At 57.7% G+C, this 12,009-nt stretch overlaps 1 protein-coding gene and 1 long non-coding RNA gene across 7 annotated transcripts in view; one reads left to right on the plus strand and one right to left on the minus strand.

The window, feature by feature from the left end:
- Positions 1-12,009, plus strand: part of SHANK1 (SH3 and multiple ankyrin repeat domains 1) — a 50,977-nt gene that overhangs the window by 13,271 nt on the left and 25,697 nt on the right. For 5 of the 6 annotated variants that reach the window (XM_027515020.1, XM_027515019.1, XM_027515021.1 and 2 more), the window contains exons 9-15: positions 2,879-2,956; positions 3,171-3,237; positions 3,499-3,829; positions 4,718-4,911; positions 9,210-9,323; positions 9,501-9,576; positions 10,065-10,091. In XM_027515020.1, coding sequence (XP_027370821.1) covers positions 2,879-2,956; positions 3,171-3,237; positions 3,499-3,829; positions 4,718-4,911; positions 9,210-9,323; positions 9,501-9,576; positions 10,065-10,091 — 887 coding nt within the window. The remainder of the gene's footprint in view (positions 1-2,878; positions 2,957-3,170; positions 3,238-3,498; positions 3,830-4,717; positions 4,912-9,209; positions 9,324-9,500; positions 9,577-10,064; positions 10,092-12,009) is intronic. The other variant, XM_027515022.1, reaches the window with a different exon arrangement.
- Positions 7,695-10,054, minus strand: LOC113876146. The gene is made up of 3 exons (XR_003506427.1): positions 9,868-10,054; positions 9,357-9,494; positions 7,695-8,225 (listed from the first exon to the last, which is right to left on the minus strand). It is a non-coding gene; the product is annotated as an uncharacterized LOC113876146 (long non-coding RNA).

Consider the following 12,009-nt stretch of genomic DNA (forward strand, 5'->3'; position numbering starts at 1 on the left):
TGCCGGGACGTGAGATGAATCAGACACAGCATGGCGGCCGTCCTCGGGCAGGCAGGGTGGGGGGAGTTCACAGTCTGGCAAAGAGGCAGATGTGTAAACAGATAATTACAATTCAGTGGGATGAGTGCTACTGCCCCAGTACATACTGGGTGCTCAGGGGTGGAGCGAACTGCTGGTTGAGATGAAAGAGATGCTCTTGGGCCTGTGCTAGGCAAGGTGACGGTGGGGGCAGGCAGATATGCAAGAACACACACGGCACCAACTTATCGTCAAGTCGGGGAGACAGCTATGCACACAGGGACACACACTCACACTCACAAACACGCCCGGAAAACAAACCGGGCTAACTTTGCTGTCCAGTCGGGGAGCCATCAGACTTGGGCGATCAGAGTGCTTTCACAGTAGACAGATGAGCGCTAGGATCAGAAAGCTTGGTTTGAGTCCCAGCTGCCCCACTGACTGGCTGTGTGACCTTGCCCTCTCTGAGCCTGTCCTGTAGGATGGACCCATACAAGCATCGTTGATGGGTCTGTCACATGAAGAGGGTGAGACCGAGGAAGTGTCTGGTGAATGCTGGTTAGACTGGGCATCTGGGGGATTTGGAGTGGAGCTGAGCTGGAGGCCAGGTTGGGTTCGCCCAAGCCAAGACAGAGGAGGAGGACTCCCCTCATCCAGCAACCGTTTATTGAACAGTTCTATGGGCCAGGCACCATGCCAGGCCGTGGGTGCCACAGACAAAACCTTGCCTCTCCAAAATAGACAACGGAGTGGGGGAGAGATGCTGGAGATGAATAAAATCGAAATGTAATTTCAGGGAGGCAGTATTATAAGGAAAACGAGTTAATTGTAACTTAGAAGAATGTCCAGCACACAGCAGATATCATATAAATTAAAATAAAGCCAGGAACAGGTCAAGGGTTTATTTTTGACAGGGTCATCAGAGGGGCCTTTTCTGAAGAATTGGCCTCTGTGCAGAAATGTGCATCAAGTGAGAAAGTGAGCTGTGTGGAGAGCTAGGGGCAGAGACTCCCAAGTTGAGGAAGCAGCAAGTGCAAAGGCCCTGGGGCAGGAGCATGCCTGCCAGAGAAGGGAGGCCAGTGTGTCTGCGGAGTGGGGAGCAAGGAAAGGTGGTATAGCAGATGCGGTCGATGAGGCTGGGGCTGGGGGTGGCAGGGCAGGCAGATCAGCGGGGGTGCCTCCCAGGCCAGGGCAAGGACGTTGGGTCTGTTGTGACTGACACTGGCAAGGAATTGATCTGGTCTTGGATGGCATTGTCTCCCACCCCCCCGACCATCCAGCCCTGGCCCCCACTGCCTCCTGCCTCTTTCCTTCCAGGTCTAGCAGAGTGTTTGAGTAAGGGCTCAGGAGTCAGACACACCTGGGTTCGAATCCAAGGGCTGATCGTCACCGGCTCCCTTTGAAGCCTTAGTTTCTTCATCTGTAAAACGGGGACAGTCACTTCCATCTCACAGAATTGTCAGGCTAGTCAGTGGCTACTGCCTCTAAGGTGCTCTGATACGCAACACATTAAGTCCCCCACCCTAAGAGGTCTGACTTGGTGGCTCTCAAGTCGGATGCTCCTGCACGCTAGGGGACATTTGGCAGTGTCTGTGGACGTTCTCTGCTGCCACCACTGAGGAGGGAGTGCTACTGGCATCTCGTGGCAGAGACCAGAGAATGATGCTCAATGCAATGCACAGGATGGCCCTGCTACAGAGACTTGTCTAGACCCTGAGCGTCAGTCGTGCTAATGATGAAAACCCCTGATTGGGAGGTTGGGGCGAGCAGGTGCAAGCTATTATATATGGAATGGATAAACAACAAAGCCCTGCTGTAGAGCGCAGGCCAGCAATCTCCTATGATAAACCGTTAACCGGGCTTCCCAGGCAGTGCTAGTGGTAGAGAACCTGCCTGCCAGTGCAGGAGACAGAAGACACAGTGGGTTCAATCCCTGGGTTGGGAAGATCCCCTGAAGGAGGGCATGGCAACCCACTCCAGTATTCTTGCCTGGAGAATCTCCATGGACAGAGGAGCCTGGCAGGCTACAGTCCATGGAGTCGCAAAGAGTCAGACATGACTGAAGTGACTTGGCATGCACGCAGGCAAACCATAATGGAAAAGAATAATTTCAAAAAATGATATAAATATGTGTGTATGTGTATATAACAGATTCACTTTGCTCTACAGCAGTAATTAACACAACATTGTAAATCAACTGTACTTCAGTAAAATAGTAATAATAATAAGAAGAAAACCCTGGTTAAGTTAGTAGCCATCCAATACACTATAACCCAAGTCATGTGTAATTTTAAATATCCCAGGAGACACTTTTTTAAAAAGAAAAAAAAAAACAGGTGACACTAATTTTAGTAGCATATTTTGTTTCAAAAATACTATCCTTTCAAGTAATCAGTATAAAAACTATTGTGCTGTGCTCAAGTGTTGGTCACTCAGTCATGTCCGACCTTTTGTGACCCCATGGACTGTAGCCCACTAGGCTCCTCCATCCATGGGACTCTCTAGGCAAGAGTACTGGAACGGGTTGCCATTTCCTCCTCCCGGGGATCTTCCCAACCCAGGGATCGAACGCACATCTCCTGCGTCTCCTGCATTGGCGGGTGGATTCTTTCCCGCTGTGCCACCTGAGAAGCCCCCATAAAAACTACTAGAGAGATTTAAACTGCACTTTTCGAGTCCTTGAAATCCGGCGCGCACTGTGCCTCTGTGTGGACCGGCCACGTTTAAAGGGCGAGTGGCTACTGTCCGGAGCAGGGCGGGTTCCCACCAGGTGGTTCCAAAGGCTCAGCGCAGTGGTGTCCGCTCGGGGTGACAGTAACTCTTTTTCTCTTGCCTTTCACCTCATGCCACTGACCACCAGGAGACGTGTGCTAGGATCCTTCTCTATCGAGGGGCCAACAAGGATGTCAAGAATAACAGTGGACAGACCCCCTTCCAGGTCTGTTGGGGCGGGTTGGGGGAGGCGTGAAGAACTCAGAGGGGCTAAAGTTTAGGGGGCTGGGAGGGAGGCAGGCGGTCTGGGAGAAGAGAGAGGCTGGACTTGCTGGGGTGAAGGTTGGGGGGCAGGGCAGCTGGCTGGAGACCTGACAGTGTTTCCTGTTTGCTTTTCCCCTCTCTCTCCTACCTGGGCCCCCCTTACCCCCTCACGCTAGGTGGCAGTGATCGCTGGGAATTTTGAACTCGGGGAGCTGATCCGAAACCATCGAGAACAGGACGTGGGTGAGCGAGCTAAGGGGAGAAGTCGGGGTCCTGGGGGGGATGCGTGGCGGGACTGGGGAGTCAGCAGACCTGATCTGGGGGCCAGGATGGGACCAAATAAACCTCAGAGGACTGCAAATACCTGGGCAGCGGGAGGGCCAGGCTCCAGGCGCCCCGCTCTTTCTCATCCGTTTCTCCCCTGGTGCCTTCCCCACCCAACCGTCTCTTGCCTCCTGTGTGTCTCCCCCTCTCCCCCCCCCGGCCTCCGTGCCCCCCCCTCAGTGCCCTTCCAGGAGTCCCCCAAATATGCAGCCCGGCGACGGGGACCCCCGGGCACAGGGCTGACGGTGCCCCCCGCACTGCTGCGGGCCAACAGTGATACCAGCATGGCCCTGCCCGACTGGATGGTGTTCGCCGCCCCAGGGACCTCGTCTGCGGGGGCCCCCGGCCCCACCGCAGGGCCCCAGGGCCAGGCACAGCCCGCCGCCCCCAGCGCCAAGCTCAGCAGCGGGACCCTGCGAAGTGCCAGCAGCCCCCGGGGCGCCCGGGCCCGCTCCCCATCCCGAGGGAGGCACCCTGAGGAGGCCAAGCGCCAGCCCCGTGGACGGCCCAGGTAGGGGAGGGCTCAGCCCTGGTCCTGCAGACCCCCCTCCCACCCAAATCCCCTCCTGGGAGCCACGGCTGCCCATCCCCCCAACCAGGCCAGCCCAGCTGCCCACCTCCTGTCCCAGGGACAGCTGCCCCCTTACCCCGCTACATCCAACTCGCTGGTCCCCACCTCGGACCGCCAGGTCTCCCTCCTGACCCCAAGGCAGTGAGGGTTTCATGAACCAGTCCAAGTTTAGCTCAGCAGCCGCTCCGCAGTCCGGCCGGGGGTGGGGAGGGGGCCCAAGAGAAAGGTTGGTTCCAGCCCCTGAGGACAGGCAGGCAGGCAGACAGACAGACAGCCTGGGCAAGGCGAGAGGAAGCTCAGCGGAGTGGGGGTGGGCGAGGAGGGAGACTGGAGGGGTTTCCAAGCCTGGAGATGAGGTCGCAGGCGGGGAGGATGAGCAGGGGGCATTGGGGGGAGCCGGCTGGAGGGGCATGGGGAGGGGGTGGGCGGGAGGAAGATGGTGGTGGGCTGGGGATGGCGGGAGAGGCGCTGGACCCAGCCCAGGAGGAAGCTGGGAGTCGCCAAAGGCTCGTGAGCTAGGGATGACACAGGCAGAGCTCAGCTTCAGGAAGCTGAATCAGGCAGGGTGTGCAGGCCCGTGGGAGGGGACAGAGCCGGAAGCCAGGAGGCAGGAAAGGGGGCTGGTGGCCCACATCGGGCAGGCAGGGGGAGCCCCAAATGCCCTCTTCCCCTCCACCCCGCACCCCCGGCCCCCAGAGCCGGAAAAGGCACTCAGACCCCCTCCCCCACCCTGATGCTCCACCTCCCACCCCCCCAAGGACCCCTGTTCTCCCAGAGGTGCCCCCTCCCTCCACTCCCCCTTGCCTCTCACACCCTCTGTGTATGCAGCTCCAGCGGGACACCCCGGGAAGGGCCAGCCGGGGGCACGGGGGGCTCCGGGGGCCCCGGGGGCTCCCTGGGCAGCCGCGGGAGACGCAGGAAGCTCTACTCGGCAGTCCCTGGACGCTCCTTCATGGCTGTGAAGTCCTACCAGGCCCAAGCCGAGGGGGAGATCTCCCTGAGCAAGGGCGAAAAGATCAAAGGTAAAGGGGCAGGGTGCAGCCGGGCTGTGGGCAAGGGTTGGCAGGTGAACTCACCCACCTCTTAGGGAGGGGCCGGCCCGTGACCAACAGTTGTCCAGCACCTGGAACGTCCAGGGCACGCTGGAGACCTCAGAGAGACCTAGGTTCCCCTTCCGCCTCGGAGGAGCAAACAGTGGAGCTCAGATGCTGCGCTGCCAGGAGGTGGGGTCCAGGCAAAAGAGAGGAGATGAGCATCTCTGGGACATCGACCCCATGAGGGCCCATCTCGCTCACCATCACCCTTGAAGGCGGGTGTCCGGAGCCCATTGTCCAGTCGAAGGGGCAGAGCCTTACACGGGTGAAGCGACTTGCCTGAGGTCCCCAGTCCGAACCCACAGTTCTTCTCGCTCTCTTGTGCAGAGAGTGAGGGACATGCCACCTTGACTTCACCTCCTGCCTCTGCCAGGCGTCTTCATCTGACACATGAGGTGGTGGTGCCCGCTCCCTCGGGCTCTGGTGAGATGGGCAGCAGGTGAAGCCAGTCCCTGCTGAGGGCTTTCTGAACAGAGGCTGCTGTCACGGGGCTTGCCTCTCTCCTGTTTCCCTGCCTTCCTCTGGAAAACCATGCCAGGATCCCCCGCGTGCGACTTCGCAAGGCTGCCGATGTGTGTTCTTGGACAGAATGGTGCTTTGGAGACAGGAAGTACCCTGCCGTAGTTCATTCAAGGCGGGGGAGCAATTCTTTGGCCAACTCTAGGCTGGCAGACGAGCCGAGTTGCGTAGGGGTTGAGAACCAGGCTGTCTGGGTTCAAGTCCCCGCTCCTGCACTTCCTAGCAGGGCGGCCTCAGGCGAGCGACTTCTCCAAGGCTCAGTGTTCTCATCTGTACAATGGGACCTTTGTGAGGACTAAAGGTGTCAGCTCTTAGAAAGCCCACAGAACAGTGATTCATACCTAATAAGGCCAGCTGTCATTATCATATGCGGCCCCCACTAGGGGCACTTAGAAGGGAGAGACCCTAGGCCCTGGGGGAAGCTGAGTCTGGGGGTGGAGGAGGGGGGTGTCTTCCCACAGGAGACATGGTTTAAGTGGGCCTTGAAGAGCGTGCCAGGGTTAGAGTGTCAGTTGGGTTGTGTAGTTACATCTGTCTTGTAGTCTGTCTCCCTGGGGCCTGAGTTTCTGAAGATGAGGTCACGTGTCACCAGGAGCCGGGTCATCAGGGCCCAGGTTAATGACGCAGCACACAGAGGGCCTCGGCGCACATCTGCTGAGTGAACGGGTGAATGGATGAATGGCCAAATGCAGGAGCTAACTGTGGGGGCCAGGCAGGGGCAGTGCCTCTGGCAGAGGGGCAGCGTGCCAGGGGAGAGTGTGTATGTGTGCGTATGGCCGGGTAGGGGGTCAGTTCAGTCACTCAGCTGTGTCTGACTCTTTGCAGCCCCATGAACCACAGCACACCAGGCCTCCCTGTCCATCACCAACTCCCGGAGTTTACTCAAACTCATGTCCCTTGAGTCGGTGATGCCATCCAACCATCTCATCCTCTGTCGTCCCCTTCTCCTCCCGCCTTCAATCTTTCCCAGCATCAGGGTCTTTTCCATTGAATCAGTTCTTTGCGTCAGATGGCCAAAGTATTGGAGTTTTAGCTTCAGCATCAGTCCTTCCAATGAACACTCAGGACTGATTTCCTTTAGGATGGACTGGTTGGATCTCCTTGTGGTCCAAGGGACTCTCAGGAGTGGGGGTCAGGTCTGTGCAAAAGAAGAAGGGGAAGCTGAGGTCAGAGGTGAGGGACCCTCCCACAGGCAGAGGGCCATGGGCTACATCTTCTATGTGTCTTTATGAATGTCAAGCCCAGTCATCCGATGTGCTGCCCTGACTTCATATCCTTTCCTTTCCTTAAAAGTTCCCTGACTGCCTCAGAGCACACCCACATCCATGATGTCACTGGGCTTCTTCATAGCCCGATTAAGGTAGCAGACTCCCTCTGCTCTCAGGATCAAAGCCTAGGGCCTCAGCCTGGCCTGAAAGCCCCTCCTCTGTCCACTCTGCCCCCAACACAGCCTCATCTCAGGCTGCTCTTTCCTTCACTTGAAGGGTTCCAGGGACCTTATCCTCATCCTTCCTCAAACACCCCAAGTCTTTTTCCACCCTAAACTCTTTGCACATGCTGTTCCTTCTGCCCAGAAAGCCCCCTCTCTCTGCCTCCTGCACTCCCCACATCCTTCAGGTCTCAGCCCGTATGTCACATCCTCTGAGATGCCTTCCTGATCCCCCCGTGCCATCAGATTTGTTGATAAAGATTTTTTTTTTTTTTGATGTGGACTAGTTTTAAAGTCTTTACTGCATTTGTTAGAATATTGCTTCTGTTTTATGGTTTATGTAGAATCTTAGCTCCTCGACCAGGGATCAAACCCACACCCCCTGCATTGGAAGGCGAAATCTTAACCTCTAGGACCACCGAGGAAGTTCCCTCATCAGATTTATATACTCCTATCTGGTCTTTCTCCAAAAACCCTCTCCTTTCCCCGCTTGAGCCCTGACCTCAGTTTTCCAATCATGGGGTCACTTGTAGAGTTATGACTCCACTGGCTGCCAGTCTGGAAGCTCCGTGAGGACAGGAACCATGTGTGCTGTGTGACAGCTCTACTCACTTCCCTAGTGGCTCAGACAGTAAAGAATCTGCCTGCAATGCCAGAGGAGACCCAGGTTTCATCCCTGGGTTGGGAAGATCCCCTGGAGAAGGGCATGGCAACCCACTCCAGTATTCTTGCCTGGAGAATCCCATGGACAGAGGAGCCTGGTGGGCTATAGTCCACGGGGTCACAAAGAGTTGGACACGACTGAGCAACTAACACAACAGCTGTGCTCGGGTCCTAGCCTGATGTCTGACTCATGACTGGCACAAAATACATATTTTTTTAGTGAACAAATGAATGATTCCCAGATCATCCAGCTGGGCAAGGCAAAGTCAGCCAAGAGCCCAGACCTCTTGACACACATCTGCTCTCTTCCGTGACCTTGAGCATCTCCTGGCTGGAGTTTCCCCAGACCCTCTCAGAGGAGGTGATCAGTGCAGGGCAAAGCATCACAAGACCCCAACCCCAACCCTAGCATGGCTCGAGCCACCCCTGGGCAAGAGGTTTTTCTACTTTAGCTTCAGCTTCATCTATAAAGTGGGAAATCAGTTGTTACCTACCGAGGTGTAAGGATAGAGTGAATGAAGGATGTGAAGGGCCAAGTGGGAACAGAGCTGTGAAAGATGCTGGAGAGGTGGACGGCTGTGGGCTTGTCACTGTCGCTCTCGTCATGATCAGGAACAGCAGCAGCAAAGCACTGGAACAGAGAGGTAGCAAGACCGGAGTGTTCAAATCCAGGCTGCAAAGCCTGGGGCAAACAAGCCTGAATTTCTCCGAGCCTCTGTTTCTCCACCAGTAAAATGGAGCAAATGACCCCTCTTAGGGTCTTAGCCCCAGTGAGAGTTGGAGAGACATTAGCTGTCCCTACCGCCCATCACTGTAGGTCAATGTATGCTTGATGTCTAAGAGGTAGGGGTGGTAGGCAGGGGCCTCTGGTAACAAGCAGGGGAGAGGAGAGCCAACTCTAATCTCCCATCTAGAGCCAGGGGAAGCAAAGAGACAGAAGGAGGGATCTGGGAACAGATGACAAAAGGTTAAGTGGCAAGGAGACTGCAGGAGGTGGCAGGGGTAGTGATGAGGTATAACGTGACCTAGGAGCCTACCGGGGTTTAAGGAAATTACGGAATAACTGAGTTGTGACTGGTTACCAGGGGAGATGAGAGCCAGTTGTGGACATGTCCCTAACTTGCAAGGACCACGTCATGGGACACAGCCCTTCTCCCCAGTGCCTCTGGGTGTCCCCGCTGTGTTCAGGAAGCTACTATGCAGGAGTGACTATCTCCCCCTTCCCCCTCATGGGGCCTCCCCGATGGCTAACAGTAAAGAATCCGTCTGCAATGCAGAAGACAATGCAGATTCAATCCCTGGGTCCAGAAGATTCCCTGGAGGAGGAAATGGCAACCCACTCCAGTATTCTTGCCTGGGAAATCTCAAGGACAGAGGAACCTGGCGGGCTACCATTCATGGGGCCGCAAATATTCGGATATGACTGAGCGACTGAGCACACACACACTTCCCCCTTGCCCCTTCGTAAGGATGCCCTTGGGCCAGGTTCTGGGCAAGGTACTGAGAATTGTGGAAAGGCTGTGCATCACGTGTTGGGAGTGGGCAGGGTAGGGGAGGTGTGGGCAGCACGGAAATGCAGAAATATTTCTATTCTATGTCCCCACTCCCCATCCAGTGCTTAGCATCGGGGAAGGAGGCTTCTGGGAAGGCCAGGTCAAAGGTCGCATTGGCTGGTTCCCCTCTGACTGCCTGGAAGAGGTGGCCAACCGCTCCCAGGAAGCAAAGCAAGGTAATGAGGAATCCCCAGGTGTCCCCGACTTACTCTAGATTCTCATGTCCCTTCCTTTCCCCCTCCTGGTGGGGGTGGGAGGTCGAAGGGAAGGCTTGGGCCAGGACACCCAAATCAGGGGGTGAACCCATGATTTCCAGAGTAGAAGGTCCAAGGTCATCCTCTGTCCCCCTGCAGAAAGCCGAAGTGACAAGGCAAAGAGACTCTTCCGGCATTATACCGTGGGCTCCTACGACAGCTTTGATGCCCCAAGGTAAATGTCCTTACACCCTCGGGCAACCCCGCCACCCCAAATCCCTCCCACTCCACCTTTTAAATATTTCCTCCACCTTCTAAATATTTCTGTCACCTCGAAACCCCCTCTCTTGTCTGCTCCCTCTAGCGTTTGATCCGGGGTGGAGGGAGGTAGGGTTAGCTTCAGACCACAGAGCCCAACCCCAAACTGTCCTTGGCAGCCACTGAGACTGCCCAGCTCTGGGGTAGCCAGAGACCAATGAGGTGGACTGGGGCAAGGTGGGGATGCCCGGGGGGCTGGGGAGCTCACCTGTATGGTGGCTGGAGGCTCCTGTCTCCTTCACGTGCCGCATCTCTGTGCAGTCCTGTGCAGCGGAAGTGTGTGCATCCCATGCTGGCATGGGGGGGAGGGGGGGACAAGCAGAGCCGGCCAGGCGGGGTGGGGGCGGGGAGAAGGCACACTGACACCTTTCCCCTCCCTGGCTGCTGGCTGACTTGCTTCTGAAGCTTGATGGATGGGATTGGCCCAGGGAGGTGAGAGGGGAGGGGAAGGGAGGGAACGGGGTCAGGAGTGGGAAGGAAGGGGTGCTTGGGGGCGTATGGATGTGCGTGTGTACCCCCAGAGCTAAAGTTTCCCTGTGCGTGACCGTCTCACACAGTCACCGAGCATCTCTGTACAGATTCCCCAAGCGCGTTCTTGCCCGTGTGCCTCTGTAGGTGTGCATGACACGTGTCTGTGTGCATGTGTGGCCGGAGGCCCTTGGAGTTCTAGCCCCGTGCACATGCCCGTGACAGTGAGAGGGTGTGTCCCGCTCGGTACAGATGGGTGCATTTGTGGCTGTCATTTCTGGGTGCACGATTGTGGCTCGTTGTGCGGCTGGCTCTCTCTGCACCTCTCTTTCCCCGAATCCGTGTGTCTGAGAATGAGGGCCAGTGTTTTTCAGAGATGTCCAGTGTGTCTGCTTACCACCCAGGGACCGGCGGTGGGTCTCTGCACATGCCTGTCCCTCTTCATGCACGTCGCTGTGTGTGCGCATTAACGCATAAAGTTGTGTGCATGCATTTGTGTCTGTCAGATTGATCTGGAATTCAGGACCTGGGGTGTTGGGGGAGGGTAGGGAGGAAGAGGGGAGGACTCCAGGGCTTGAGCTTCCAGAAGGGCCAGGCTGTGGGGGAGGGATGGTCATAACTGGGCATCTGAAAGTTGACATCCCCCCCCACACCGCTCCCCCTAATCCAGGGAAGGGTCTCCTTGTTCGTAGCATCCTTCCATTAAATGTGTCCAAACCTACGTGTCTGTGTTCTGGCCAGTGGGGATGGATCGGGGCGGGGGAGGGCCAGGGGAGGAGAGGGGAGGAGATAAATGACAAAATGGGAAGAGAGGGTGGGACTGGGGTGCCACCCTGCTCCCCAAGTGTCCGAGGCGCTTGACCATTGTGCGTGTTCGCCTGGCACGTCTCCGGCTCTGGGCACTGGGTGAGTATCCAGGTCCCCCCCACCACCGGAGTCTCCCCATCAGCCTCGGCTTCTTGTCTCTTGTCAGTGTCTCTCTGGGTCTCCCCTTCGCTTTGGTTTGGGGATCGTTTGCTCTACCAGCTGGATGAGGGTGGTCGCTCAGTTTCTTCCTCCTCTTTCCTTTCTCTGCTTGTCAAGTGCGTTGCCCCCCTCTCCCTCCCTTCCTGCCCGCTGGCATGTGCTGCCCTGCGCACGGCATGTCTGAGCTTCTCCTCCCCACACCCCCACCCTCCACTCTCCCTGGCCCTGTCTGGGGAGGCCTGGCCCGTGTTGTGACCCTGCCTCCCTGCCGGAGCTGTGCCTTCCCGCCGCGTGTAACCCCTCTTGGCCTCTGCTGCCCTCTTTCCTCGCCCCGGGGGTCTGCGGCTCTCTCTCTCTGGCGGGGAGCCGTGGTGCGTGGATGTCCCTCCGCCTGGACTTCTTTGCTGGGAAGGGTGTCTCTCCCTGCTCTGGCGCCCAGTCTAAACGTCCTGGCTCTCCCTTTCCGGCCCCTTCCAGACTGTGTCGGGGTGCATCGTGCGTCTGTCTGCCGTGGGGGGCGGGGGGAGGGCTGTGCGTCCCCTCTCGGGGCCTCTCTCGCCGCGCTGTCCCCCTCGGCTCGGGAAGTGGGGCTCGGTGTCCGCGCGTCCCTCGCACGCGGTTGCGAGGCGTCTCGTGTGATGTTGTGCGTCCCTCTCTCTCCCCGCGCTCCCTCGCTCTGCACCTGCGCGGGAGGGCTCGGGAGGGGGGAGGGGGGCGAAGGGGGGGGCCCAGACCGGAAGTGCCTCCCCCTTCTCCTCCCCCCGTGCTCGCCCCTCCCCCGTCTCCCGCCAAGGGGGCCCCCGCGCTCCCCTGCCAGCCCCCTCCCCCCCGGCCCGGCCCCCTCCCCCGCCCGGCGCAGGACGCCAAGGGGTTAAGCCTCGCGCCCGCCGCCCGCCTCCGGAGCTGTCCGCGGTGC

This window comes from Bos indicus x Bos taurus, chromosome 18 (genome assembly GCF_003369695.1).
Source record: "Bos indicus x Bos taurus breed Angus x Brahman F1 hybrid chromosome 18, Bos_hybrid_MaternalHap_v2.0, whole genome shotgun sequence".
In the NCBI taxonomy this organism is placed as follows: Eukaryota; Metazoa; Chordata; class Mammalia; order Artiodactyla; family Bovidae; genus Bos; species Bos indicus x Bos taurus.